We start from the raw sequence: 27,414 nt of genomic DNA on the forward strand, positions 1-27,414 counted from the left end.
TTTTTTTACAATTTTATTTTTTACAATTTATTTTATTTTATACAATTTATATATTTTTTTGGTTATTTTTTTTTATAATGCTTTCTTTTTTTTTTGGGGGGGGGGGGGTGTGAACGGTGTCAGTTTTTAAATTTTTTTCATTTTACTTTTTATGGTTTTTACAATTTAACCTTTTAAATATTTATTTATTACAATTCTTTATTTATTTTTTCATTTTTTTCAGCCTTGTTGGGGGGGGGGCTTTGGTGAGATATCAGGGTCTAAACAAACACCTGGCATCTCCCTTTTGAGACAGAGAAAGGGACTGAGGACAGATATTCCCCAGTCCCTTTCTCTGCAGCCTCAGCTACAAATGAATGGACAGGAGACAGAGGCTCCTCCCCATTCATAAACTGAAGCATCGTAAACCCAGTTTACAATGCTCAGTTATGAATGGACAGAGTCACCAGTAAATGATATATATACTGGCTCCTTCCTCCACTCTCCATTCAGATCTGGGACAAGGGGGACTGGAGGAGGACCCGGAGTAGAACACTGGGAGCCAGAGGAGGACCCGGAGAGCTGGAGGAGGACACAGGGGACAGACGGGGGTGATCGGTGCAGTGGTGCAGGCAATTACAAGCACCGATCTCCCTGTATAGCTTTCAATAAAGCAGCTGACAGCCACGGGATGGAGAGGAAGAGAAGCGGCTGTCAGCTGATTTATTGAAATCTATACAGGGAGATCGGTGCTTCTGCCCGGCCCTCCCTGCTACGCTGAGGACCCCGGCCCGTTACAACAGGTATCAGATTAAGCATCGGAGCATTTGCACGAGTACAAGTACTCGTGCAAATGCTCGGTATCGGTGCAACCCTAGTTTTCAACCACTTTAAATTTACCTAACCTATTCACACTATGTACACAAGGGGGTGTTACACAAGATACTCGTAACCCACCTAAGGGGATGCTGTAAATATGTCTCTTCTGTATTTGTTGTCTGGGAAGTGGCCAGGCCCCCGCATACACTGCAGGCCCCTCCTGATTTCCTGAACATGCTCCATCCCTCTAAAACTGTTCATTTTCCAAACTTCTAGGTACAGGCCATTAATCATGGCAGCCGATTCGAGCAAGAGATCAAAGCAGAGCAAGAAGAAAAAAAGAGACAAGCGGAAGAAAAGGAACAGAGGAAAGCTGCTTTCAAGGAGCTACAGTCTGCCTTCAAGCCATAAAACAGAGCTAAATATTTTCATAGCATGCACAGAGATATATATATAGAGAGAGAGCAGGGTGCTCCATCTTCAACTGCAACCATTGCTGGACTACAGCTCCCAGCTCAACAAGGGCTGAACAAACTGTAGTTCATCAATAAAAAAGGAGTCGAGATGAGACCCACCTGCTAAAAATTATCTGCAAAAAATATATATATATATATATATATGAAAATCTCTAATTTATTGCTTATGGTTGGACGGACCAATAAAGTTTATCATTTTATTAGTGACTTCCATCTTTTTTATTTTTAACTCCGTTGCAGACTCGTTATTTTTTTACATCATTATAACGCTGTTTTTTTTGTGAACTGTGTAAATAATAAAAGCCTACCAGCTCTATTATAAGGTGTATTTGGTATCTTCTGATAAATGGTGTTGTAAACCACGCTGGCTTAGCTTTAAAGGAAACTTTTCATGTTTCGGCTTTACTGCTTTTTGACTTGCTAACTTGGACCAAGTAAAGAGATATGTGAATGCTGACTTTAATTGGCTGTGTAAATAAAGCCAAACTCTGGGTTTTGTTTAATATGTCCCCCTAGAAAACAAAAAAAAAACTAAAAAAGAAAATCTCCTCTGGTTGCAATACTTCAGCCTGCACCTGTCCCCTGCAGTACCTTTTTTTGCCACAAGATGGCCCCAGTCTTCTGGGTTGAATAAGTCCCAGCCTCACTGAGCTGTGAATACTGAGGAAAGACTGTGAGTACAAAGCATCATGACAAACAACCCCTGCCAGGAACACCTTGCAAAATATTGATGTAGAAGATGGGGCTGATGTCACTGTTGATGTCTCTTGAACTTTCTACCACTGTGAGAAAACCTAAAGTGATTGTAAAGGCTCACTTTTTTTTTTTTAAACAAGAAACATGTTATACTTACCTCCTCTGTGCAGTTGGTTTTGCACAGAGCAGCCCCAACCCTCCTCTTCTCGGGTCCCTCTTTGCTGCTCCTGGCCCCTCCCTCCTTTGAGTGCCCCTCAGTCAGCAGCTTGCTACAATTTGTCACCCAAGCCGAGTCAGAGCTCCGTGTATCCATTCAGACATGGAACCCTGACCTGGCCCCATCCCCCCCCCCTGATTGGCTGACTGACTTTGATTGACAGCCGTAGGAGCCAATAGCGCCTGTCTCAGCCAATCAGGAGGAGTGTACTGGATGGCTGAGGGGATCGTGGACATTGCTGGAAAGAGAAGGAGCTCAGGATAGGTAATTGGGGGGTGCTGGGGAGGCTGCTACACACAGAAGGTTTTTTATCTTAATGCATAGAATGAAGACGATAAAAAAACCTTCTCCTTTTACAACTCCTTTAAAACTAAGTGGAATCAGTAGGCCCTCTTGCAGCAGCTGCTGGTCCTGCATTGTAAATGATGAGATTGGGCACCCACTCACCTTCCAGGGCAGGAGCAAAGAAGACCAGAGCGGTGGCTGCCATGGAACTGAGAAATGTAAAGAAGTATTTAAGTGGGGTGCACCCACATGTCACTGTTTTATTTATTTTTTTTACAAAGGACATGCCACAAGGCCCAAAACTGGGGCAAATACAGTCCGCTGCATTACACATTACAGCAATTAGACAGTACAAAAAATGTCGTAATACATCATCTGGGTACCAAAATATCAAACTGTAACCTGGGCCGTCTCTCGTGGTCTTTAACAGGGATGCAATTTAATACCGCAATACAAATTCCTTTCACCCAAAATTGGGCCAGAACCAGTCTAGATCAATTTTTTAATTTTAAACATTAGAAAAAGAAAAGAAGAGAAGATTGGAGCCGGCACACACCGGTCCCCATAACAAAGGAAAGAACAGGAAGGGAGAAAAGAATGAGATAAGACTATAAAAGAGAGGTTGGAGGGGAAAAGGGAGAGGGGTAGAATAGGGAAGGGGGGGGTTTATATGCAAAGGTGAGCCATGTGCGAGCTCGCAGAACGCCATGGGGCTGCAAGGGGGAACTCGAGGCGGCCTCTTGGGGATATCCCATAATGTCCATATGGACAGGGGAACTCAATCAGCTGGGTCACAGTCAAGGAGGGCTTATGTCAGGTTACCCGCACCTGTCGGCGAAGGTCACTGAGCTGACTGCAGTTCAACTTGAAAGTAAACCTGTTATGGGAAAAACATGGAGCTGCCATTACTGATTTATGACTGTACTGCAGACATCGCACATCAGTACTATTAATCAGGGACGTTTTATGAAGTCAGTGGACCTGTGTGCATGATCACATGTTGTTTCATAAAAATAAAATGTGGTGGGCTTAGTATACCACAGTTAAGAGTGGGCATGGTTTTCATAGTGGCAGGGGTATTGTTCAGGATTGTAAAATACCTTAGGCACTTTTGGGCTTAAAAGTCATGGTTAAATTAAACAATTCCCCATCCCCCAGGTCAGTCTGTCCCACAGTATTATCCTTCCCCCCTTCCAGGTCAATCTGTTCCCCAGTATATTACCCCCAAGTCAGTCCACCCCCAGTATAATCCTTCCCCCCAGTTCAGTCTGATCCCCATAATAATCCTTCACCCTCTCCCCCAGGTCAATCTGTCCCCCAGTACAATCCCCCCTTTCAGATCAGTTGGTCCCCCAGTATAATCTCCCAGGTCAGTCTTTCCCCCAGTATTATCCCACCTAGGTCAGTCCACCCCCTGTATGATCCTTCCCCCAAATTCAGTCTGATCCCCATTATAATCCTCCTCCCCAGGTCAATCTGTCCCCTGTATAATCCCCCCAGGTCAGTCTGTCCCCCAGTTAAATTTCTCACAGGTCAGTCTGACCCCCAGTATAATTTCTCCCAGGTCAGTCTTACCCCCAGTATAATTTCCCCCAGGTCAGTCTGTCCCCCAGTATGATTTCCCCCAGGTCAGTCTGTCTCCCAGTATAATTCCCCCCAGGTCAGTCTGTCCCCTAGTTTAATTCCTCCCAGGTCAATCTGTTTCCCAGTATAATCCCCCCGGGTCAGTCTGTCCCCCAGTATAATCCCCCCAGGTCATTCTGTTCCCTAGTATCATTCCTCCCAGGTCAGTCTGTGCCCCAGTATAATTCCTCCCAGGTCAATTAGTCTCCCAGTATAATCCCCCCCAGGACAGACTGTCCCCCAGTATAATTTCCCCCAGGTCAGTCTATTAACCAGTATAATTCCCCCCAGGTCAATCTTTCCCCCAGTATAATCACCCCCCGGGTCAGTCTGTCCCCCAGTATAATTCCCCCATGTCAATCTGTTCCCCAGTATCATTCCGCCCAAGTCAGTCTGTCCCCCAGTATAATAGCTCTTGGGTCAATTAATCTTCAAGTATAATTCCACCCCTAGAACAAACTGTCCCCCAGTATAATATCCCCTAGGTCAGTCTGTCCCCAAGTGTAATTCCCCCCAGGTCAGTCTGTCCCCCAGTTTAATTCCTCCCAGGTCAATCTGTTCCCCAGTATAATCCCCCCGGGTCAGTCTGTCTCCCAGTATAATCCCCCCAGGTCATTCTGTTCCCTAGTATCATTCCTCCCAGGTCAGTCTGTGCCCCAGTATAATTCCTCCCAGGTCAATTAGTCTCCCAGTATAATTCCCCCCAGGACAGACTGTCCCCTAGCATAATTTCCCCTAGGTCAGTCTGTCCCCCAGTATAATTCCCCCCAGGTCAGTCTATTAACCAGTATAATTCCCCCCAGGTCAATCTGTCCCCCCATATAATCACCCCCCAGGTCAGTCTGTCCCCCAGTATAATTCCCCCAGGTCAATCTGTTCCCCAGTATCATTCCGCCCAAGTCAGTCTGTCCCCCAGTATAATAGCTCTTGGGTCAATTAATCTTCGAGTATAATTCCACCCCTAGAACAAACTGTCCCCCAGTATAATATCCCCTAGGTCAGTCTGTCCCCAAGTGTAATTCCCCGAAGGTCAGTCTGTCAACCAGTATAATTCACCCAAGGTCAATCTGTCCCTCAGTATAATCCCCCCAGGTCAGTCTGTCCCCCAGTATAATTCCCCTCAGGTCAATCTGTTCCCCAGTAGAATTCCTCCCAGGTCAATTAGTCTGTCAATATAATTTCCCCCCAGGACAGTCTGTCCCCCAGTATAATTTCCCCTAGGTCAGTCTGTCCCCCAGTGTAATTCCCAGAAGGTCAGTCTGTCAACCAGTATAATTCCCCCAGGTCAATCTGTCCCCCAGCATAATCTCCCCAGGTCAGTCTGTCCCCCAGTATAATTCCCCCCAGGACAGTCTGTCCCCCAGTATAATTCCCACCAGGACAGTCTGTCCCCCAGTATAATTTTATTGGGGGACAGGCTGACAGTTTGTCAATCTGTCCCACCCCCCTCAGGGTCCATGTGCACGGCACACATTGCACCCATGGATATTACGCCACTGCTTTTAATCACTGATCTGCAATAAGTATGCAGTAAAAATGCTGAATTTCTGCTCTATGTACTATACAGTATATAAAAGTGACTTCAAAAGTATTTCTCCTATGACAGGTTTCCAGTAAAAAAAATATATACACTGCCAGGCCCATCTAGCCCAGTAAAGGCTGTAGTTGTTCAATAACCTTTAGAATCACTTTAAATGCTCATTTAATCTCAAGGTTAAGGAATAAGCTGGAATATCTGCCTGATTCTTTGCTCCCCCGTCAGCCAGTGTTCTCCTGTGCTCCAACAATTTGGGAGGGACCTCAACACCCTTACATACCATGCCAGATCGCTGGTCATGCAATGACACTGGGGTAGCTGTGACCACACAAAGGGCGAAGAGGGGCATTTCATGGGACTGGCTGTATGATGGGAATGTAGAATAGTATTTCCGATGATTTCTATCTCTGTCTCAACCAGGGTTGCTCCAGGTTCCTTGAGCAGTGAGCGATGACAAATGATCTCCTGTCTACAATGACTACCATTGTAAAGGGGCAATTTCCGTGTGGCATTCAATATTTTGGGTGACTTATACACTGATTACCAGTGTAAGGAGTTTTTTTTTTCCAGTGACCACCAATGTAAAGGGTATTTATCCACTGACCACCAATGTAAGGGGATATTTATCCACCGACCATCAATGCAAGGGGGTATTTATCCACTGACCACCAATGTAAAGGGTTATTTACTCACTGACAACCACTGTAATGCCCTGTACACACGGTCGGACTTTGTTCGGACATTCCGACAACAAAATCCTACAATTTTTTCCGAAGGATGTTGGCTCAAACTTGTCTTGCATACACACGGTCACACAAAGTTGTCAGAAAATCCGATCATTCTAAACGCGGTGATGTAAAACACGTACGTCGGGACTATAAAATGGGGCAGTGGCCAATAGCTTTCATCCCTTTATTTATTCTGAGCATGCGTGGCACTTTGTCCATCGGATTTGTGTAGACACGATCGGAATTTCCGAAAACGGATTTTGTTGTCAGAAAATTTTATATCCTGCTCTCAAACTTTGTGGGTCGGAAAATCCGATGGAAAATGTGTGATGGAGCCTACACACAGTCGGAATTTCCGACAACAAGGTCCTATCACACATTTTCCGTCGGAAAATCCGACCGTGTGTACGGGGCATAAGAGGTATTTCTCTACTAACCACCAATGTAAGAGGTTATTTATCCACTGACCACCAATGTAAGGGGATATTTATCCACCGACATCAACGTAAGGGAATATTTCTCCACTAACCACCAATGTAAGGGGGTATTTCTCTAATAATCACAAATGTAAGGGGTTATTTTTCCACTGACCACCAATGTAAGGGAATATTTATCCACTGACCACCAATGTAAGGGGGTATTTCTCTACTAACCACCAATGTAAGGGGGTATTTCTCCACTAACCACCAATGTAAGGGTGTTTTTCTCCACTAACCATCAATGTAAGGGTGTTTTTCTCCACTAACCATCAATGTAAGAGTGTTTTTCTCCACTAACCACCAATGTAAGGGGGTATTTCTCCACTAACCACCAATGTAAGGGGTATTTCTCTACTAACCATCAATGTAAGGGAATATTTATCCAGTGACCACCAATGTAAGGGGATATTTATCCACTGACTACCAATGTAAGGGGGGATTTCTCCATTAACCACCAATGTAAGGGGATATTTATCCACTGACCACCAATGTAAGGGGATATTTATCCACTGACCAGCAATGTCAGGGGGGTATTTATATACTAACCACCAATGTAAGGGGGTATTTTACTACTATGCACCAATCTAAGGGGGTATTTATCCACTGACCGCCAATGTAAAGGGTTATTTATCCACTGACCACCAACATAACGGGGTATTTCTCTACAAAGACATGAAACAAAGCGAACAAATGACAATTGTGAAGCCACAGGAACAATTTGTTTTTAGGGAAACAAGTATAATAAAAGTTCATTGTGTGATGTAAGAAGGGTGAAGTACTTTCTAATGGTCACTAGATGGCGACAATGCACACATCTGTTACACAGCTTTGTATGTAGATGTCTGATATGTCTACCAGTGAGGAGAGAAATACGGGGACCGCATATATACTGACTCTGGTATTTAAAGCAAATCCCTGATTTGCGTGCTGTGCGATTTCTATATAGATAATGTGAGGTGTATATAGTGCTGCTGGGCTGGCAGTGTGAACACCCTCCATTCATCAGACCGTCACTCCACGTCCATCCAGCAGAGGGCGCCTGTGATCACTTTCCCTAACAACCGATCTGTTGATATGTCAGTCCCTAGCAACCGTCCATCCCAGTGATTGTGTGACTCGAGGAGATCAGAGATGGCGAGTGTGAACCCCCTATCCAACCCCAAGGGGGTGAAGCTGGAGTGTGAGCTGTGCCACAGCCCTGCCTACATCCAGTGCCCCGGCTGTAAGGTCACCTATTACTGGTATGTAGAGAGGAGGCCGCCATATTGTGTGTGCACAGGACAGGTCATAGTGCTGAATATGTATGATTGGGGGTGACAACAGGGCGATTCTTCCTGAGAATGTCCGGCTGTCCGTCCCTTCCCATGGTGCTTCAATACGCTCACTCTCTGGGCTCACGCCTTTGCGTACGCGTTTGGGCGCCCTCGTCATGAGTACAGCAGCCCATTCATTGGAGCAGGCCGCTGTTTCTGCCAGAAAACGCAGGTAACCGCTTCAGCCCAGGAAGATTTTACCCCCTTCCTGACCAGAGCACTTTTTGCGATTCAGCACTGCGTCGCTTTAACTGACACTTGCGCGGCCGTGCGACGTTGCACCCAAACAAAATTGACGTCCTTTTTTCCCACAAATAGAGTTTTCTTTTGGTGGTATTTGATCACCTCTGCGGTTTTTATTTTTTGCGCTATAAACAAAAAAAGAGCGACAATTTTGAAAAAAAACGCAATATTTTTTGCTATAATAAATATCTCCCAAAAATATATTAAAAAAACTAATTTTTTCCTCAGTTTAGGCCGATACGTATTCTATATATTTTTGGTAAAAAAAAAAATCGCAATAGGCGTATATTGATTGGTTTGCGCAAAAGTTATAGCGTCTACAAAATAGGGGACAGATTTATGGCATTTTTAATATTTTTTTTTTTTACTAGTAACGGCAGCGATCTGCGATTTTTATCGTGACTGCAACATTATGGCGGACACATCGGACACTTTTGACACTATTTTGGGACCACTGTCATTTATACAGCGATCAGTGCTATAAATATGCACAGATTACTGTATAAATGACACTGGCAGGGAAGGAGTTAACCACTGGGGGGCGATCAAGGGGTTAAGTGTGTCCTATGGAGTGATTCTAACTGTGGGGGGGGGATGGGCTTCAACTCACATGACAGCGATCACTGCTCCCAATGACAGGGAGCGGTGATCTCTGTCATGACACAAGGCAGAACGGGGAAATGCCTTGTTTACATAGCCACTTCCCCGTTCTGCAGCTCCGTGACACGATCGCTGGGAGATCAGCGGACACTGAGTCCGCCATTCCCGCGGGCACGGTCACCCTGTACGCGGTGCGCACCCGCTAGCCCCTCCAATTAAAGTGGACGTACAGGTATGCCCATTTGCCCACCACTGCCGTTGTGCCGACGTATATCGGCGTGCAGCGGTCGGCAAGTGGTAAAGAAATCTGGGAACCTTTTCTAAAAATGCACTGTCCGCACGGAACGCAGCAATATGCACCCCAAACGCTGTGTGATTTTGCTGCAATTGTCCTGTGACAAATCGCACAAAAATCACTGCAAAACAAGCAACGGCGAACGCGCCCAGATCAGTGTCAACATTTGAGCCTCTTTGGCACCTTTTTTTGGAACAGAGGGAGGCCCATTCAAAAGGAATGGCGCGGCTCCAATAGCATGCCACAAAAACGAGCAAACAAACATGGCAGCGCAGCTCAGGTGTGAATGGGGCCTTAAAGCGGAGTTCCACCATAAATGTTTTTTTCCTTTAAATGACTCCTTTAACCAATAAACAATCATTTTGAGGAAAAAATTTTTTTATACTTACCCTAAACGCCCTGTTGCTATGTAGTCCTCGTAATCTGCCACTTCCTGGTCCGCGGATCTCCTCGAGACTTCCTCCCTCACCTGTGCTCCCGGGAAAAGAGGACACATAATTACCCAGGAGTCTGTGGGCAGTACAAACAATCGACGCTACGGCCGCCGTTGAATCGCGCATGCGTGAGATCGAGAGGTGCATGCTGGTTACCCAGTATGCACCTCTCCATGCATATTCCAGGAAGCGATCTCGATTGGGCTTCACATGCCCACATTAATAATGGAAACGGCCACAAACAGAGGATTGCGATATTACAGTAAGGATCTGCAGAACGCAGCTTGCACAACTGTGATGCAATGGCAGCTGGTGCTCCATTTTTTTTGGGGGGGGGGGATGGCAAACAAACCGGCCGCCCCCGTCCCCCATTCCGTTCAGTCGGTCAAACCCTCCACTCTCCCATTGCTCGGTCGATTGGTAAACCACCCCTCTGTCCCCCGTTGCTCACCCATTCACCCACCAACCCCGCACTTACCCCATCCAGGTCATGAGCAGCTCCGGCGGCTTCCCCCTGTGTCTCCTCCTCTTCGGCGGCTTCCCCCCTGTTTCTGCTCCCGGCCAATAGGATTGCTTCTCCTCTCAGCCTGTCGGGCCTTAAGACCTGCTTCCTGATTGGCCGGAAGGAGAGGCAGGAAGACAATAGCGAATATTAATTCGCTATTGTCACACAACTGGGTGAGCTCAGGGTGCAGTGATCTGTGCCCCGAGCCCACCCTTTTGAAGCCATTTAGAACCTCAGGCTCTAATCATGTACTTAAAAAAAAAAAACACCCCCCCCCATTGAAATCCTTGCGTCAGGTGTCCTGCATGTAGATTAGGGGCCGGGCGCATGGATTGGGGGGGTGCCCCTGCGCCCCTAATGAAGTGGCCGCCACTGCTGTGAAGCGAATCTTAGTATGCAGATCATGAGTTCTGACTTTATTCTTCCTAATCCACATGACTGTTCCAGGTCAGGTCCTTAGTATTGAAGCCATAGAGTCCACCAGGCAGCTAGTATTTTTTCTCCTTAGTATTTTCCAGTGCTGATCAGTGGCTGACTTTCTCAATACCACTGTCAAGTATGGGCTCATTCACACCAGGAAGCCATGCTGATCACATAGCTAGTGGTGTACAATGGGAGCAAATAGTGCTGATACATCAATGCCGGCGCATTACCCACGGTGCTTGTGCCCCTTGGAGTGACAGTTCTGGGGTGCCAGAAATGAATGGTGGGGTGACTCACTTTGTGTTATGGTGCCTTGGTCACACCACCCATGTACACTTTTTTCACACCTGTTTCTTGGGCTGGGCCTTTTGGCTAGGACCATGGGAACGCTTATACCAGCCGGAAGGCTAGCCATTGTATAGTACTTTGGCACTTGGAGCACTTTTACCCCCCATCCCCTTTTTTATGTTTGTATGTTTTTGCACTATTTACACAGCACATTGGCGCTTTACTCACTCCTGATTATAGGATGTAATTCCATTGACTTGACCTGAAAGTCTTGGGGGGTGGGCTCTTGGCCTTATGGTCAGGTTCTCCCCCTCCAATGGGGTCTTCCTTTGGGAAAGCCTCGACCTTGCTTCAGTAGGTCCCTTGTAGAATGGGGTCTGCTTGGTTTTGGCTTGGTAGACCAGGAATACTCCAGTCCCTGTCAGGTGTCTTGTGCCCTGGGAGATCACCGCCATTGTCCTTTGTCTTCAGAGGAGGTCCAAGTGTACACCCCCGTGCACTTTATTGCATGCTTCACTTTTTGTGGCGTTTGATGTTAGTTTTGCGTGTGTGCACTGCACTGCAGAGCTTGAAAAAAAAATTCCGTTATATCATACTGCTTCCTTTTTTGTTAGAACGTTATTGAACAAGTGACATTTCATTTATCTACTGCCTATAGTACTGCACGCTGCAAATTTTTTTACAGCACAACTCCACAAGGCAGTAGGTGAACTGGCCACATAGAGAAGAAGGCTTTCTGCCACCTCTTGTATTGGGATTGCCAGTGCAGTTCCAAAGCATCAGGACTGACAAGCCCCAAATAGTCCCTTGCCAACTATCATAGTGGCTGTATAGCTAAAGCTGGTTCATTTACATTTTTGTGGTGCGTTATTGCATGTTGCATGTTAAAATGTGTTGCGCTAAAGCACACTGAAATTAATGGACCACCAACACACCCTGAAATCAGATGTGCTCTATTGTTTTTTCTATTTTTAGGACTCCCCTGTAAAATATTAAAGGGGGGTCTTAGGACTCTGATGTGAAATTATGGGGAGACGAGAATTCTGATGTAAGTGGAAAGGGGGGGGACTAAGGACTCTAGTGTGGGGGCTTCTGATACGATAATGGGGCATACACACGGTCAGACTTTTCGTCTACAAAAGTCCAACGGACGCCGACGGACTAAAGCTGGCTGGTAATCCGATCGTGTGTGGGCTTCTCCGGACTTTCAGCTGACTTTTTCAGCCTCAAATCCGACGGACTTTAGATTTGAAACATGCTTCAAATCTTTACGTCGTAACTACGACGGACCCCGAAATCTGCTCGTCTGTGTGCTAGTCCGACGGACAAAAACCCACGCTAGGGCAGCTATTGGCTACTGGCTATGAACTTCCTTATTTTAGTCTGGTGTACGTCATCACGTAGGAATCCATCGGACTTTTGTGTGGTCGTGTGTAGGCAAGTCCGTTCATTAGAAAGTCTGCCACAAGTCCGCCGAAAGTCCGCCGGAAGTCTGTCGGACAGGCTGTCGGACTTTTGTAGACGAAAAGTCCGACCGTGTGTATGCCCCATAAGGGACACCTATTTTGGACTGGGGTGTGTTCACAGAAAAAGTTTGAGAAACACTGGCTTGCAAAATACCTTGCAAATGACAACCAACTGAAATTCATTATAATAAATCCAGACAGAATAAGGTGGATACTAAGTATTTTTTGTAGGTATTGTACATTGCATGGCTCATATCATACCGGTGAGCCCAAGATCAGAAGCAGAATCACAGAAGAGCAGGTAACCCCTTCTCTAATTGGGATCACTTACACACAGTCCAAAATGTTCTAGAACAGTGGTCACTTGCGGCCCTTGCTTGCCTTTATCTGGCCCTTTGGGCACTATTTCATACACTGACTCCAACAATGGGACCTAATTCCTCTCAATGACACCAACGATGGGGCACTACTCCTGAAACTGACACTAATGACTGGGCACAATGTCTCCCAATTACACCAATGATGGGGCACCAATACTTCCACTGACACCAATGATGGGGCACCAATACTTCCACTGACACCAATGATGGGGCACAATACTTCCACTGACACCAATGATGGGGCAGAGTTCCTCCCAATGACACCAATGATTGGGTACCATTCCTTCCACTGATGCCTATGACGGGGCACCTGTCCTTCCACTGACACCAGTGATGGGGCACTATTCCTTCCACTGACACTAGTGATGGGGCACAGTTCCTCCCAATGACACCAATGATGAGACACTATTCCTCCCACTGACACCAATGAAGGGGCACAATTCCTTCCACTCACACCAATGATGGTGCACAGTTCCTCCCAATGACACCAATGATGGGCCACTATTCCTTCCAATGACACCAGCGATGGGGCATAATTCCTCCCAGTGATGCTAGCGATGGGGCACTATTCCTCCCCCAATACCAAAGATGGGGCCTTGTTTACTCCCACTGACATCAATACATTTTCTACTCCCAATTGCCAGAGACAGACCCTCTACAGTCTGAAGGACTGTAATCTGGCCATTTGTTTAGAAAGTTTGGAAACCCCCTGCTCTAGAACCACATTTGCTAGGGAAGATGGAGCATTGGAGCGATATCTCTGTGGTTTGTCCAGAGAGGGAAGGGCGACATAAGAGAAGGTAAGTGGTCTTTTAGCAATCTTTGCTAGAAGGTTGTCATCAGCACCAAGATTACTTAATGTGACATGGCCCTCATGTTTTGCTCCTTGCATGTTGTCTTTTTTGAAGGGAGTAGGGGGTTGGCAGGGGAAGGCCATTCTTCTTAAAATGGTATTAGAGGGTTATTTTGTTCATTCGGTTTAGATCCAAGTGATAGTGCAGTTCAGATTTAAAACTGAGTCCTTTATTCTCCAGTGATGTTGACCACCAGCGGGCAGACTGGACCAGTATTCATGAGAAGATATGCCAGCTTCTCATCCCTGTACGGGCAGCCATCCCATTCCTGACCTCAGCAGAAGAAAGAGCTCACTCCGCAGAGCAGCTATTACAAAGGAAGGTAATGGAGATTGTTCAATCTGTGTATGTGTCTGATTGTACAAGAACTGTCTGTTATTCTCACTGCGAGTGTGCAGCACTTATCGCACCCAGGGAAATGTAGAATGACCCCCAAAGTAGTGGGGTAGGCTATCATTTAACATCTCAGGTGGGTCCTTGGCTTATTGTGGGGTAAAACAAACAGTTGGATGGCATTCAGTTTGATATTTTTCATAGTTTATTACTCCATGAATATTGGGTTAGGGGCATAGGATTCCCAAAAAATAGTAAAATATCTCAGGTCTTCTAGTGGCAGCAAAATTGTTAGTGGCCCTTTAAAAAAGCCTCCTAATTGCAATTGGCCCTTGACCCTATTTGAGCAGTTACAGGCACCTTAAAATATTGAGCAATGTGGTCTCCATGCAATGTCCCCAAGTAACAGCTTCTGCTAAGCTCCCCAGGACACTTTTTAGCAGAGCAGACTTGCCTGAGGGTGCTCCATACAAGTAGCTATCGTCCAGAGCAGATTTTCCCTAAGATGTTCCAACAGTAGCCATCTTTCAGAGTAAATTTACCCATAAGCCTCATACATACAGTACGATTGTTGGCCAACGAGTGTCTGATTTTTGTCAAAAGAACAAAATTTTACAGCGCACACATGCAAAAAAGACATTTACCTCTAGCATGGCTTATTTAAAACACCTAGACATTTTCAAAAAACATTATCAAAAAATATGGGGATTTGGTCACACCATATTGCTATATGGTGCTTAATCCCACTTACTGCAACAAAGTACCCCATGATTAGTGGGTCCTACACTATCCATAGATTGGGGGATCCTGCTTCTCTGAACCATGGGAGCAATACACTCCTCTATATAGGAGAACTTGAGGTGTCCACCCATGACACAGGTGGACACTAATGAGAGGTACTTAATGAGGGAGTGGGGTGCTCCTCACCTAAAAGGATTTGGTCAGAATCCATACAATAGACAAACAAGATATTTGGGGGGCACACCCTAAAAGATGCATTAAAGATGGTGCAGCCATAAGACCATACAACAGAACAAAATATTACAGGCACACATGCAGAAAAGACATTTACCTCCAGCAAGGCTTATTTAAAACATTCAAAAAACATTATCAAAAAATATGGGGTTTTGCCAAATGTCACCAAATGTCTAGGTGTTTGATCGCCACTTTGCTTGCCCACCAGGGCCCCCTTACCCCATCTGGGTCGCTGCTTCCCCCCTGCGTCTCCTCTCGAGTCCCGGCAGTCGCTTCTCCTCCCAGCCAGTCAGGACTTAGGCCTCACAGCCAAACAGGTCTTAGGACTCCTGGCCAATCAGGTCTTAGGACCCGCTTCCTGATTGGCCGGGAGAAGAAACAGGAAGACATTATCAAATATTAATTTGCTGATGTCACACAACTGGGTGGGCTTGGGACACAGTGCTCTGCATCCTGAGCCCACCCTTTTTTTAAGCCAATTAGAGCCTCAGGCTCTAATCATGTGCTTAAAAAAAAATTAGGGGCCGGTCGGATGGATTAGGGGGGCGCACCCCTGTGCCCTGCATGAGTGGCCACCACTGACTGTGAGTGTATAATACATGGCTTTTATTCCACTGATTAATAAAAGACATGACTACACTATGAGGCCCACGTCACTTTTATCCTTTAGCATCAGGTCCCCTCAGGCCATATCCCGCGGTGGCAGCACAGCTTATAGCTAGACACAGTTGTTTTTTGTATATTACACATCTTTCACCTCCTGGATTCAGCTCTAGCTTTTCTGTTTTGTTTATGTAACCATCTACAATTTGTGTTTTGATAATTCATTGTTACTTCTTATTCTAGATAGTTTATACTTTGTTATCTAACTGACAGATCATTATTTCTCAATTGCTACACTTCTTTTTTTTCTTTCGTTTATCCTATCAAAATGCCCCCTAGTGGCCATGTAGTATGTTCACAGTTCTGGATTGTGCACCTCAGCATGATTTCTTTCTACCTTTTTATCAGTGGTGGCTGGTGTTTTTTTGGGGGGAGGGGGGGGGGGGGGGCGCAAACAACCACCCATTCCCCACAATCGGCACAAACCACCCCCCGCTGGTGGCAGGCAGTGTGGTGCAGTGGCTCCATGTCCTCTCCTCCATGGCGGCTTCCAGCTCCTCCCTTCCTCCTCCTAGGCGTCCAATTAGGGTTGCCATCCCTCATCCCTCGCGCACTTTCTGCGACCCAAGCCCACTCTATATTGAACCCTTTTAGAGCCTCTGGCTCTAATCAGTGCTTCAAAAAAACAGCCCCTCCGCATTGGAATCCAAGCGCCAATGTCTTGAAGGGGGTCGGACGCGTGGATAGGGGAGGCGGCAATGGATGGGGAGCGGCGCCCTGCGCCCTTAATGAACAGGCCGCCCCTGCTTTTTATTGTTACTTCTTACTCTAACTACTGGAAACAACTCAACAGATATAGGCAGAAATAATCAATGTCCTAAACCTAGAAGACACCTAGCAAGCGCAGAAAATGTAAGCAAAGCTCAGGTTGAGTACCACCTAGCTGCAAACAGCTCTAAATTTAGTGAGGGTCATCTCAGCTTAAAGTGGAACTTTAGTCAGAAAATGAAATGAAGTCCTGCTAGATCACTTCAGGCCCCTTTTGCGGGCACAGCTATGTAAACCATTAAAAATAAGTGCCTATACTGTTTAAAATCCAGTAATACACTGTCTCACCCTGCTCTGCACATGCTCAGTTGCTCTCCAATTTTCGGCACTGTACCAAAAATGTAGAGGCGGATCTACTGACAGCCTGAGTAATTACTGTTGCACAGACTCTGGGCTTTGGCAAAATGGCAGCCTCCGGCAAGAAGAAACAGGGACACTGCTGGAGGCAGTTTACAGCACACACTCATTTTGGTAGCAAAATTATTAATGTGGTATGTATGTTTCTTGCTAAAGAACATTATTTTTGATCACGTTGTTATGAGTAAAGTTCCACTTTAAGGCAGGGTCCCTACAAGTGGTTTAAAATGCATTTGTAAAGATAGCAGCCGCTATATCTTCAAAACAGGACAGCAGTGCAGCTCCCTTATCTCTATTCTGACAAGTTTCCTATAGGAAGAGCTGAAGGATAGACATCTTTTCAAGCACTGCCTACCCATGAAAATGTCATATTAAGTGCAGCCATTTCTTAGTTCTACTAAATGCCCCATCCTCCAAGTATATCCATATCTCGAAAAGTGGGACCTCTTTTTTTTAAGCTTGCAATTATTATTCTAGGGGTGTCTCAGCTTTACCTACTGACAAGTCTGAACTCTGCCTGATTTATTTGTCCTATATAAACTCCTGCCCTGCCCAACACATATAGAATGACACCACAAAGAGGATTTGTGTCCTTCACTCCAGATCTACCATTCCTAATTCAGCAGGTAGAGTTGCTTCCACTGTCAGGCTGTGCAATTAGCACCAGAGCCGCTCCGCAGATGTGTGAACTGGCTCCATAGTGAGCCGGTCACAATCTCCTGCTATTCGAATTGGATGCGGGGAAACCCGCATTCAATTCACAAAAGTATGAACCCAGCCTCAGACTAATTTGAAATGTTGGCTGGTGTTCAAAGGTTGATAGAATGTTGATGTAAGGAAGGATAGCATATTGATTGGAGTTCCACTTAAAAACAGACCCTCAGTTTTATTTCTTTATTTTTGCCTAATATGTATCCAAGCATGGTAAAAAAAATGCTCGCCTCCTCTCCAGAACTTTGTCCCGCAGACTCACTATTCTGAGGTCTAGTGCTGTTCTTCTTCCAGGTTGAATGACAGCCGGTATCATTCAACTCACTTCCTGTGAGCCCAGGCTGTCATGGACACACCCTCCGGGGCTCACAGTGCAGAAAGCACTGCTGATATCAACATGTCAGCACCACTGTTTGGAGTATTAAAGAACAAACAACTGCAGCAGGGAGATGAGGACCTCCGGACGTCCCATGGTCAGTGGAAGTGGGAGGTGGTTGGGGGGGAGGAAGACCGTGTGTATTGTGACAGTAGGAGATGCTGTCAAGGTAAAATTGATAGTTTGGGGGACACAGGGTATGCACATTTGCTTGGTGCAAGGCTACAGAGCATAAATGTGGACTGGAAAAAACTGCTTTCGCAGCTTTCTCCAGGTTTTGGTATTTGGTCATGGGGCTCTGTGGTTTGGAGATTCCATAGTGTTTTGGGTGGGACGGGATCTCCAACCCTTTGTCCAGACTTTGTAGATTACCAGCAGGGTGTGTGCTCAGGTGAGCACAGCACTTATAATGAGGGTATAAGTGACGTTCTGAATTTCGGACAACATTTCTGTGACCGTGTGTATGCAAGACAAGTTTGAGCCAACATCCTTCGGGAAAAAAATCCAGGATTTTCTTGTCGGAAAATCCTATTGTGTGTACGGGGCATAATAGTTACTAGCGTTTTTATGTTAACTCTCAACCGAATCGTCAAGTCCTCAAATGGCTGGTGTCATAGCTGATCACTTGTACAGCACTATGGCAACTGCAGATCAAACAGAGGCTAAGATGGCATCTTCCTTGGCTGTAATTAATAAGGAGGTTTAGTTCTGCTTTTACTTTGTCTATGAGTGATATCCTAAATAGAGATCTTTCAAGTACAGCTCCAGGCCAATATATAAACCCCCTTTAATTCACCAGTGTGTGAGTGGGAGATTCTTCAGTAGCTTACAGTATAAAGAGAAGATGGAGTGGACATGTTCATTAGTAGTAGAAGAAGAGTCAGAGCACTGTGTGGGGTCTGCAGAGTAGCAGGCAGTAAAAGTGTTTCCAATCTTCCTATGCCATGCAATGATAGTGCATACTTTATATACATTTATATCCCTTGATGAAAAAAAGAGTTGCTATATATGCATTTCTTTTACAAAGGGTTTTATTGATAATCATAGCAATTTCACAGTTTAACAGTGTAGATAATGCATCATGAATAAACATAACATAAAGTTTAGCATCTTATAAATAAAATAAGTATGCTAGTAAATCAAAGAAAAACAAAACAATAAGAATATAACAGAGGCTGAAAACATTTTTGAGAGGGAGGTTAAAGAAGAACTAGGGGCAGAGATTAGCTAAGAAGGGAGGAGTAAAGACTAGGGGGAAAGGAGAGAAGATGAAGGAAGGGGGGAGGACGGGTCCTCGCGGTGGGGAGCAAGAGTGCATTAAATCCGAAGAAGGGTGGTAGCAAATCTGGTGGGTTTAGTATATTCGACCCATGGCCTCCATACCTTCAGGAACTTATCATGAGTGTCCGAAAGGACAGCAGTCAGCTTTTCATTAACCATTATATCGTCCATGCGATTCTTAACCGCCTCAAAACTTAGTGTCTGTGTCTTCTATGCCCTAGATATCGTTAGTCTGGTTGCAGTAAAGAGATGCAGAGCCAGCTGGCGCTCCGGGCGGAGCAGCTCCGCAATTGGGTTGCAGAGAAGTGCCTCGAACGGATCCTTTTTGAGGTCAGCATGGAGTATGTTTCGGAGGAGGGAGTAAACTCTGATCCATAACCTGCGTACCCTCGGACAGGTCCACCAGATGTGCGACATTGTGCCCTCCTGGGAGCACCCTCGGAAGCACAAGGGAGAGTAGGCTGGGATGAACTGGGTCAGTCTAGCAGGTGTGTAGTACCACCTGTAAAGTACGCTATATATACATTTCATCTAGGGATCTCTAGCTGTTTGACAGAAGAATTGATATTACTTACATACATAGACTAACAGAAGGTAAATTCAGAAAATCTTCTTCCCTTTGCAGAAACATTTGATTGACCTGACCACAAAGGAAGCCCAAAGACTCTTGTATGAAGGGCGCCATGTGGATGTAATCCCAGCAGCCACCCATGCTCTGTCTTTCAGCATAGATGTACACGGGCTAACATCAGTAGAACTAGTGCCCGTATACCTTATACTGGCAGAAGCCAACATTGGTAAGTTATAGTCATATGGTTGCTGAAATTGCATCATATTTCAAACTCTTAAAAGAAAAACTTCAGTCCAAGAGCCTATTACTTTTATGAACAGAATAGAGTCTTATGTGCCCCTCTACAATTTAGTTTCACTATGACTTTCTTTCCTTAGTTTCTTGGTTAAGTGTTCCATTTCGACTTATGGATATAAAGCCACATATGCACAACACTGTGTGGCCCATTGGGTCAGTGGAGTTTGGTGACATCTTCCAGTGTAGGCCACATTCCTTGGAAGTGGTCATCTGCTGGTCTGAGGTTTGTAGTGGGGGCCATAGTTAAAATGGGAAGGGCAAGGACTGGTAGTTGGCCTTGTTTGATATATATAACAATAGTGTAGTGTAGTCTGACAAATAATGCACATCTCTGGTTGATTGTTAGAGATGAAGATCATCATACATGATCAGATTACAGTGCCTTGAAAAAGTATTCATATCCCTTGAAATTTTCAACATTTTGTCATATTACAACCAAAAATGTAAATGTATTTTATTGGGATTTTACATGATAGGCCCACACAAAGTGGTATATAATGGTGAGGTGTATGGAAAATGATAAATGGTTTCAAACATTTTTTTTTTAATATCTGAAAAGTGTGATGTGCATTTGTATTCATCCTCCTTTACTCTGATACCCCTAAATTAAATCTAGTGGAACCAATTGCCTTCAGAAGTCACCTAATTAGTAAATAGAGTCCACCTGTGTGTAATTTATTCTCAGTATAAATACAGCTGTTCTGTGAAGCCCTCAGAGGTTTGTTAGATAACCTCAGTGAACAAACAGCTTCATGAAGGCCAAGGAACACACCCGACAGGTCAGGGATAAAGTTGTGGAGAAGTTTAGAGCAGGGTTAGGTTATAAAAAAATATCCCAAGGTTTGAACATCTCACAGAACACTGTTCAATCCATCATCCGAAAATGGAAAGAGTATGGGACAACTGCAAACCTACCAAGACATGGCCATCCACCTAAACTGACAGTAACAAACAAGGAGAGCACTAATCAGAGAAGCAGTCAAAAGGCCCATGGTAATTCTGGAGGAGCTCCAGAGATCCACAGCTCAGGTGGGAGAATCTGTCCACAAGACAACTATTAGCCATATCTGGCCTTTATGGAAGAGTGGCAACAAGAAAGCCATAAGAAGTCCTGTTTGCAGTTTGCGAGAAGCCATGTGGGGGACACAGCAAACATTTGGAAGAAGGTGCTCTGGTCAGAGGAGACCAAAACTGAACTTTTAGGCCTAAAAGCAAAACGCTATGTGTGGCGGAAAACTGACACTGCACATCACCCTGAACACACCATCCCCACCGTGAAACATAGTGGTAAAAGCATCATGTTGTGGGGATGCTTCTCTTCAGCAGGGACAGGGAAGCTGGTCAGAGTTGATGGGAAAATGGATGGAGTCAAATACAGGGCAATGAAAACCTGAGGTTCACCTTCCAGCAGGACAACAACCCTAAACATACAGCCAGAGCTACAATGGAATGGTTTAGATCAAAGCATATTCATGTGTTAGAATGGCCCAGTCAAAGTCCAGGCCTAGATCCAATTGAGAATCTGTACCAAGACTCGAAAATTGCTGTTCACAGATGCTCTCCATCCAATCTGATAGAGCTTGAGCTAGTTTGCAAAGAATAATGGGCAAACATTTCACTCTCTAGATGTACAAAGCTGGTGGAGACATCCCCAAATAGACTTGCAGCTGTAATTGCAGAGAAAGGGGGTTCTACAAAGTATTGCCACACGTTTCACATATTTATTTGTATAAAATGTTGAAAACCATTTATCATTTTCTTCCACTTCACAATTATGTGCGACTTTGTGTTGGTCTATCACATAAAATCCCAATAAAATACATTTATGTTTTTAGTTTTTAGTAACATGACAAAATGTGGAAAATTTCAAGGGGTGTGAATACTTTTTCGAGGCACTGTATAGATTCACCCGATTCTAGAATATTCCCATCAACTTCCACATGTAACTCTTGTAGCTATAATCCCATTCATTTTAGTCATTAAATCCTGTAGTGGTAGTGTCAGAGGCTACTTGTGTATAATGGAACATACTTTCCAGTCTAGTCTTGGACCGCATTTCAATCCAGGGCTTTTAAGGGCATTTCTAGACCAGCTAGAAGATATAATACCTGACTTGGTCTTGGGGCTTCATTCCGCTTGATGTGCCAGTTCATCTGAACATGTATCTCATAACCTAACTACGAGACACTCCTGTCCCAAAGAGTAAGTTCAGAAACCCCGTAGAGCATCCTTTATCAACCTTTTTTCTTGTGAGAAACCCATGTAATAATTTTCAAGTTCTTTGGGAACCCCTGCTGAAAAAAATTATACTGTACCTACAGCTAAATGGTGGTATGATCACTAAGTTGAAGACAGCTTTAAAAAAAAATGCATTATTGACACTCAAGGCAGATACTTTTGATATCAATTATTCTTTACAGAAAAGAAAGCTAGATAGTAAACATTGCAGTGGCCTCTAAGATTAGTGGAATGTGTAGAAGTGGCCCCTTGCATTGGGAGTTAGTGGAAAATTTCACCCTAGCATTGGTGGACAAAATGTACATGTGCTTTTCTTACATTGGTGGTCAGTGTGGGTAGGAAATCAATCCACCATTGCTAATTGTTCAAGGAACCCTGGTTGCCTGTAGAAAGACCACATTTCTGTGTGTGGAACCAGGACTCATAGGTCATGCCAATAGGTGAGTTATTATACATAGCTCATGACAGTAGGGGAGTATTCCAAGGAACCCTGATTGAGAAACTCTTCTGTAGAGGGACTGCATTTCTGTGGTGGATCCGTGACTTATAGCTCATGCCAAAAGGTGAGTAGTTATAGCTCTTGACAATAGCAGAGGATAGGACCATAGATTGATTTGTAAATCGCACATCTTCTGTAAATAATCTTCTTGCCTCCTTTTTATTATGCAGGTCTGGGAAATTTAACACAGGCCGAGGAGTACCTGTCTCATGCTTACTGGACTGTACTAAAAACTACAGACTGCAGCAACCTCATCCGATCCAAATTGCACAGGAATCTCGGCCTTCTGTACTCTGCCAAGGGAGAGTTTGAGGAATCACTGCGCCACCTCTCTAATGACGTTAGTTTAATTATGTTTTTATTCGCAAAGCTGCATGCTGAATTTATAAATTAACTTCAAACACCAATCTCACTGGGGAGCAGATCATTAACCAGCAGTATTGGATGCAAATACTCCCTCGTATATCTGAATGTACACATATTATACAAAGTTTAGCGCTAAATATACCAATGGAATACTATATCTATAGTGTGTCAGACAATGAACGTAATTAGAACGTGAAAACGCAACATATGCTGTACACATATAGTGAATAGTGATATGAGGAACAGTGAGCTAAAAGTCCCATATAAATGAATTCCAAAACAGAAATGTTCTGAACATCAAACACGGAGGTGGTGGTAGACGATGTAGAGCTTATGCCCAATCTGAATGATTAATAGAAAGTTCTCAATGGCACATGATGTAACAATATAAACCAGGAACAGACTGTGAAACACATTCACAGCTGAACTATAATTCTTGAAATGGGAAGTTGTAGATAAATACATCTTACCAGACAAGGTGGACCCACTTGCCGTACAGCAATGGGTCAATCGAGCTTGCATTGGCCAAGGCCTGATGATCAAATGATGGAACCAACTCAGCTATGATTGCAGTATGTAGAGGGATCACTACAAGAAAGAACAGCCAATCGATCAATCAGGATGGATCCAAGAAGTTTATCACGGCCAGCTGTCCAAGATCCGGGCACTTCGGAGGGCTAGAAGCAAGATGGACCTTAATGGAGGGTCCGTACCCGTACCAAAGGCCGATGGAATGTTGGACCATTAGGACCGGAATAAAAAAAAAAAGGAGAGCTCCATATGGTGCAGGTCAAAAAAGGAAGAGTTTTAATCTGTTTTTAAAATTCCCATACATCAATAACAGATGAGTGCATTAAAAAGTAATCACATGTAAAAAATGATAAAAGCAATGTGGTAAGCAAGTTAAGCAGGTCCGGCGCGTTTCGTCCAATGGGACTTCAACTGGGGCATTACCATAGCCATATTACTATTACCATAGTAATGCCCCAGTTGAAGTCCTAATGGACGAAACACATCGGGCCTGCTTCACTTGTTTCCCACATTGCTTTTATCATTTTTTACATGTGATCACTTTTTAATGCATTCATCTGTTATTGATGTATGGGAATTTTAAAAATTACTTTCATTGTCTGGCACACTATACATATAGTGTTTCATTGGTAGTTATCCTCCGCTGAGAAACCCTGCAGTATTGTAAATAAATAACCTGATGTTTTACTTTAATACATGTAAGAGCATAAAATTGTGAATACTGCCCTCGGTATTCAACAATGTCACACCAGCATACCTTAGCTAAAACGTCATGCTAGCAAGGAAAAGAGAGCCATCAGTAAATCACTTTCAGCAGCAATTCTGGGATAGCAAAGGTAATTAAGGGTAAATTATTAAAGTGTTATGGCTTTTAATGTGGCAACACAGTGAAGGTCAGTTGCTGATTTCATCTATTGTGTTCTTACTATAGTAAACAAGCATTGTACACTTCAGAGGGCTGACTGCTCATTGCTGTGGATTATACAAGTGTCTTTTTTTTTTTTTACTTTTTTAAACCTTTAATAGATTTCTACATTTCCCCTATTACTGAAATATTTGGCTTTTAAATTAAACATCGTATTTGAATTTTATTTTTGAATAAAATTCTATGGATCAGTCTTGCTATCAGCATGTGAATTTGACAAAAAAATACTCATTATTATTATTATTATTATTATTACTACAATGTAGTATTATTATTATTAGTTATTATTAATTGAGATTATGTAAATGTTACACTAATGAGCTTGACATTAGTGAAAAATTGCTGGCAACAGGTTCACTAGAAAATAAAGGGAGGACACATATCTACCAGTAACTACCTTATACAGACCACTTCCTGTTTCTTGTCTGGTAAAAAGCCTAGGCTTATGACATCATGCACAGCCCTCTCTCTAACTCTCATGAGAGTTTGCCAGGAAGGGGGGATGAGTCATAAGAGGGCCAGTGAGAGCTGCAGGGCTGCAGAGCTGGAGGCGTGCCTCTGTGTGTCTGTGTAAATCCAGGAAGTGAACAGGCAGCAGCTTCAGCTGCCCACAGTTAAAATGGATGCAGCCAGACTTACTGGAGGGAGATTTCTGCAGCATTTTTGGCAAATACAGAATCACAGTATATATAAATGTAGCTAGGTCCCAGTCCCACTTCTGGTCTAATGAGAACCTTCAGAGTTGACATCCTTCTATGTAGAGTGGGTTACAAGGCATGGTGGGTGTAGTGCAAGATAGACTCCTGGGCGCCAGACACTTCTTGAATGCAAAGAGATTTATTTTCTCTTGAACGCAACTGTGGGAGAGAGGGTTTAGGGCTAGGACACCCTTTAGTAGTTGCAATGTTAATTAGCAGCCTCTGAGACTTCTATAGGTAGACAGCCATGCAGGAAAAGGCATCCAGCAACTGCATGTGTAGCATCGCTGTCTCCGATGGCAACTGTCAGGGTACCAATAGCAGGAGGTCTTTAGGACCCAGCACCTGTCAGAGAACCAGAAGGGCTCTAGGACCCAGCACCTCCGCCAGCACACCACATGGGCTTTTATAAGGAAGTCAGCCCTTGGCTGAAGTGCTGTTTGATCTCAGCTGTTACCGACATTCCTGTGTTTCCTGTTTCCTGTGATCCTTGATTACCGACCAGGCTTGTTCGAGACCTGCCTCCTGCCTGCCTCCTGACCTTGACCTCGGCTTGTTAAACGGATCTCCTCGGCCTGCTACCTGACTTGACCTTGGCTCCCACCTAACCTCGTCTCCTCTGCTATCCACCTGGCACCGAACCTTGGCTTGTACCGACTACCCTCTGTCCCAGTGACCCTGGTTACCTGCTACATCTCACAGGCACCACCTGCCTGCAGCAGCCCCGCAGCACATCAGCGGGGTTCCTGAGCCTTTTTTGCAAGCAACTCTGCAGGCGACCTGTGCGACTTTGGGCCTGACTCCTCCTGTCTCACCTCCAGGGGAGTCTGAGCTGCAAGGGAAACCCTCTCTCCATTGGCCTCCAGCACTTTGGTACCTGATAGACATCCTGGCTGTTTGATACTGAGCCTGATAGAGGTGCTTCTGCCTCTGTCAGCAGATGGCGGCACTGACACAAGCAGTCAAGAATCTGCAGGAGGGTTTTGTTCCAGCTTGATGGACGTTTCCATGCCCTCACGGCTTCTATGACTTCCACTGAAGCTAGCCAAGCCACAAGTCATCGTTTCTACACCAGCGTCCTCCAATTCCGCTGCTGCCGCTTCACCATCAGTTGTACTGCCTCCTTCAGAGCCCAGAGTTCCCACTCCTGAGTGCTTTTCAGGGGACCGGCGGAGGTTCAGAGCGTTCAGGAATGCCAGCAAACTTTCTTTTGCCCTGCAACCCAGGACCTTTGCTATAGAGACTGTCCAAGTGGGGTTCATCATCTCCCTCTTGTCTGATGAACCACAATCCTGGGCCCATAACCACCTAGAATGAAAGGATGAGGTGTTGAACTCAGTTACCATGTTTTTGAAGCCATGGCTACTTTATATGATGACCCACAGAAAACTGCCACCACAGGGTCTGCCCTTCACTCCCTGGTGCAGGGAAGACGACCAGAAGAGTATTACATTGGGGAGTTCGGTAGATGGGCGGCTGATACCGGATGGAATTACGCAGCTTTGAAGTACCAATTCCGTATAGGCCTCTCCGTCTCCATCAAGGATGAGCTTGCCATGTCTGCAGCTCCCGCCACGCTAGAGACTCTTATCCAAACTTCCATTCAGCTGGATAAGCGCCTGCAGGAGAGACGCTCTGAGCGCTCTCTCACACCTTTTGGCCATCCTGGGTACTGCCCCAGGTCCTGACTCCAACAGTCCCTGCGCTACTCCTCTGAATTCTTCTGATATAGAACCAATGCAGATTGGTCTACTCCGACCCGCTCTAACCCCAGAAGAAAGAGAACGCAGGAGACAGAATAACCTCTGTATTTACTGTGGAGCATCAGGCCACTTCCTACGCAACTGTCCGGTTCAGCCAAGTAAGTTCAGGCACTTGTACCCTTCATACCTTCAGCTATCCGGGGCTCCATCTGCTCACATTATTCTCCCCATCTTTCTGCAGGTGGCTGGAAGGGACGTCAAACTGCGGGCAATCATTTACTCTGGAGCTTGCAGCTGCTTCCTGGACATCAACTTGGCTAAAGACCTGCACATTCCTCTGACTCTCAAAGATCGAAAACTAGATATACACCTAGCTGATGGCACTCCACCCAGTTCAGGACCTATTACACAGGGAACAGTCCCTATTCTCACAACCACAGACACAGGGCACCAGGAACTTCTCAGTTTTGATGTGATCTCCC

General features: G+C 44.9%; 2 protein-coding genes across 2 annotated transcripts in view; both read left to right on the forward strand.

The window, feature by feature from the left end:
- The window catches only part of EFHD2 (EF-hand domain family member D2), a 41,255-nt gene extending 39,657 nt beyond the window's left edge, over positions 1-1,598 (forward strand). The window contains exon 4 of the mRNA XM_073601362.1: positions 1,075-1,598. Coding sequence (XP_073457463.1) covers positions 1,075-1,209 — 135 coding nt within the window. The 3' untranslated portion in view covers positions 1,210-1,598. The remainder of the gene's footprint in view (positions 1-1,074) is intronic.
- Positions 1,599-7,885: 6,287 nt separating this feature from the next.
- The window catches only part of ZMYND12 (zinc finger MYND-type containing 12), a 41,830-nt gene continuing 22,301 nt past the window's right edge, over positions 7,886-27,414 (forward strand). The window contains exons 1-4 of the mRNA XM_073603359.1: positions 7,886-8,080; positions 13,821-13,962; positions 19,730-19,901; positions 22,880-23,049. Of these exons, the coding sequence (XP_073459460.1) occupies positions 7,971-8,080; positions 13,821-13,962; positions 19,730-19,901; positions 22,880-23,049 (594 nt within the window). The 5' untranslated portion in view covers positions 7,886-7,970. The remainder of the gene's footprint in view (positions 8,081-13,820; positions 13,963-19,729; positions 19,902-22,879; positions 23,050-27,414) is intronic.

Source organism: Aquarana catesbeiana, linkage group LG10, assembly GCF_042186555.1.
Source record: "Aquarana catesbeiana isolate 2022-GZ linkage group LG10, ASM4218655v1, whole genome shotgun sequence".
In the NCBI taxonomy this organism is placed as follows: Eukaryota; Metazoa; Chordata; class Amphibia; order Anura; family Ranidae; genus Aquarana; species Aquarana catesbeiana.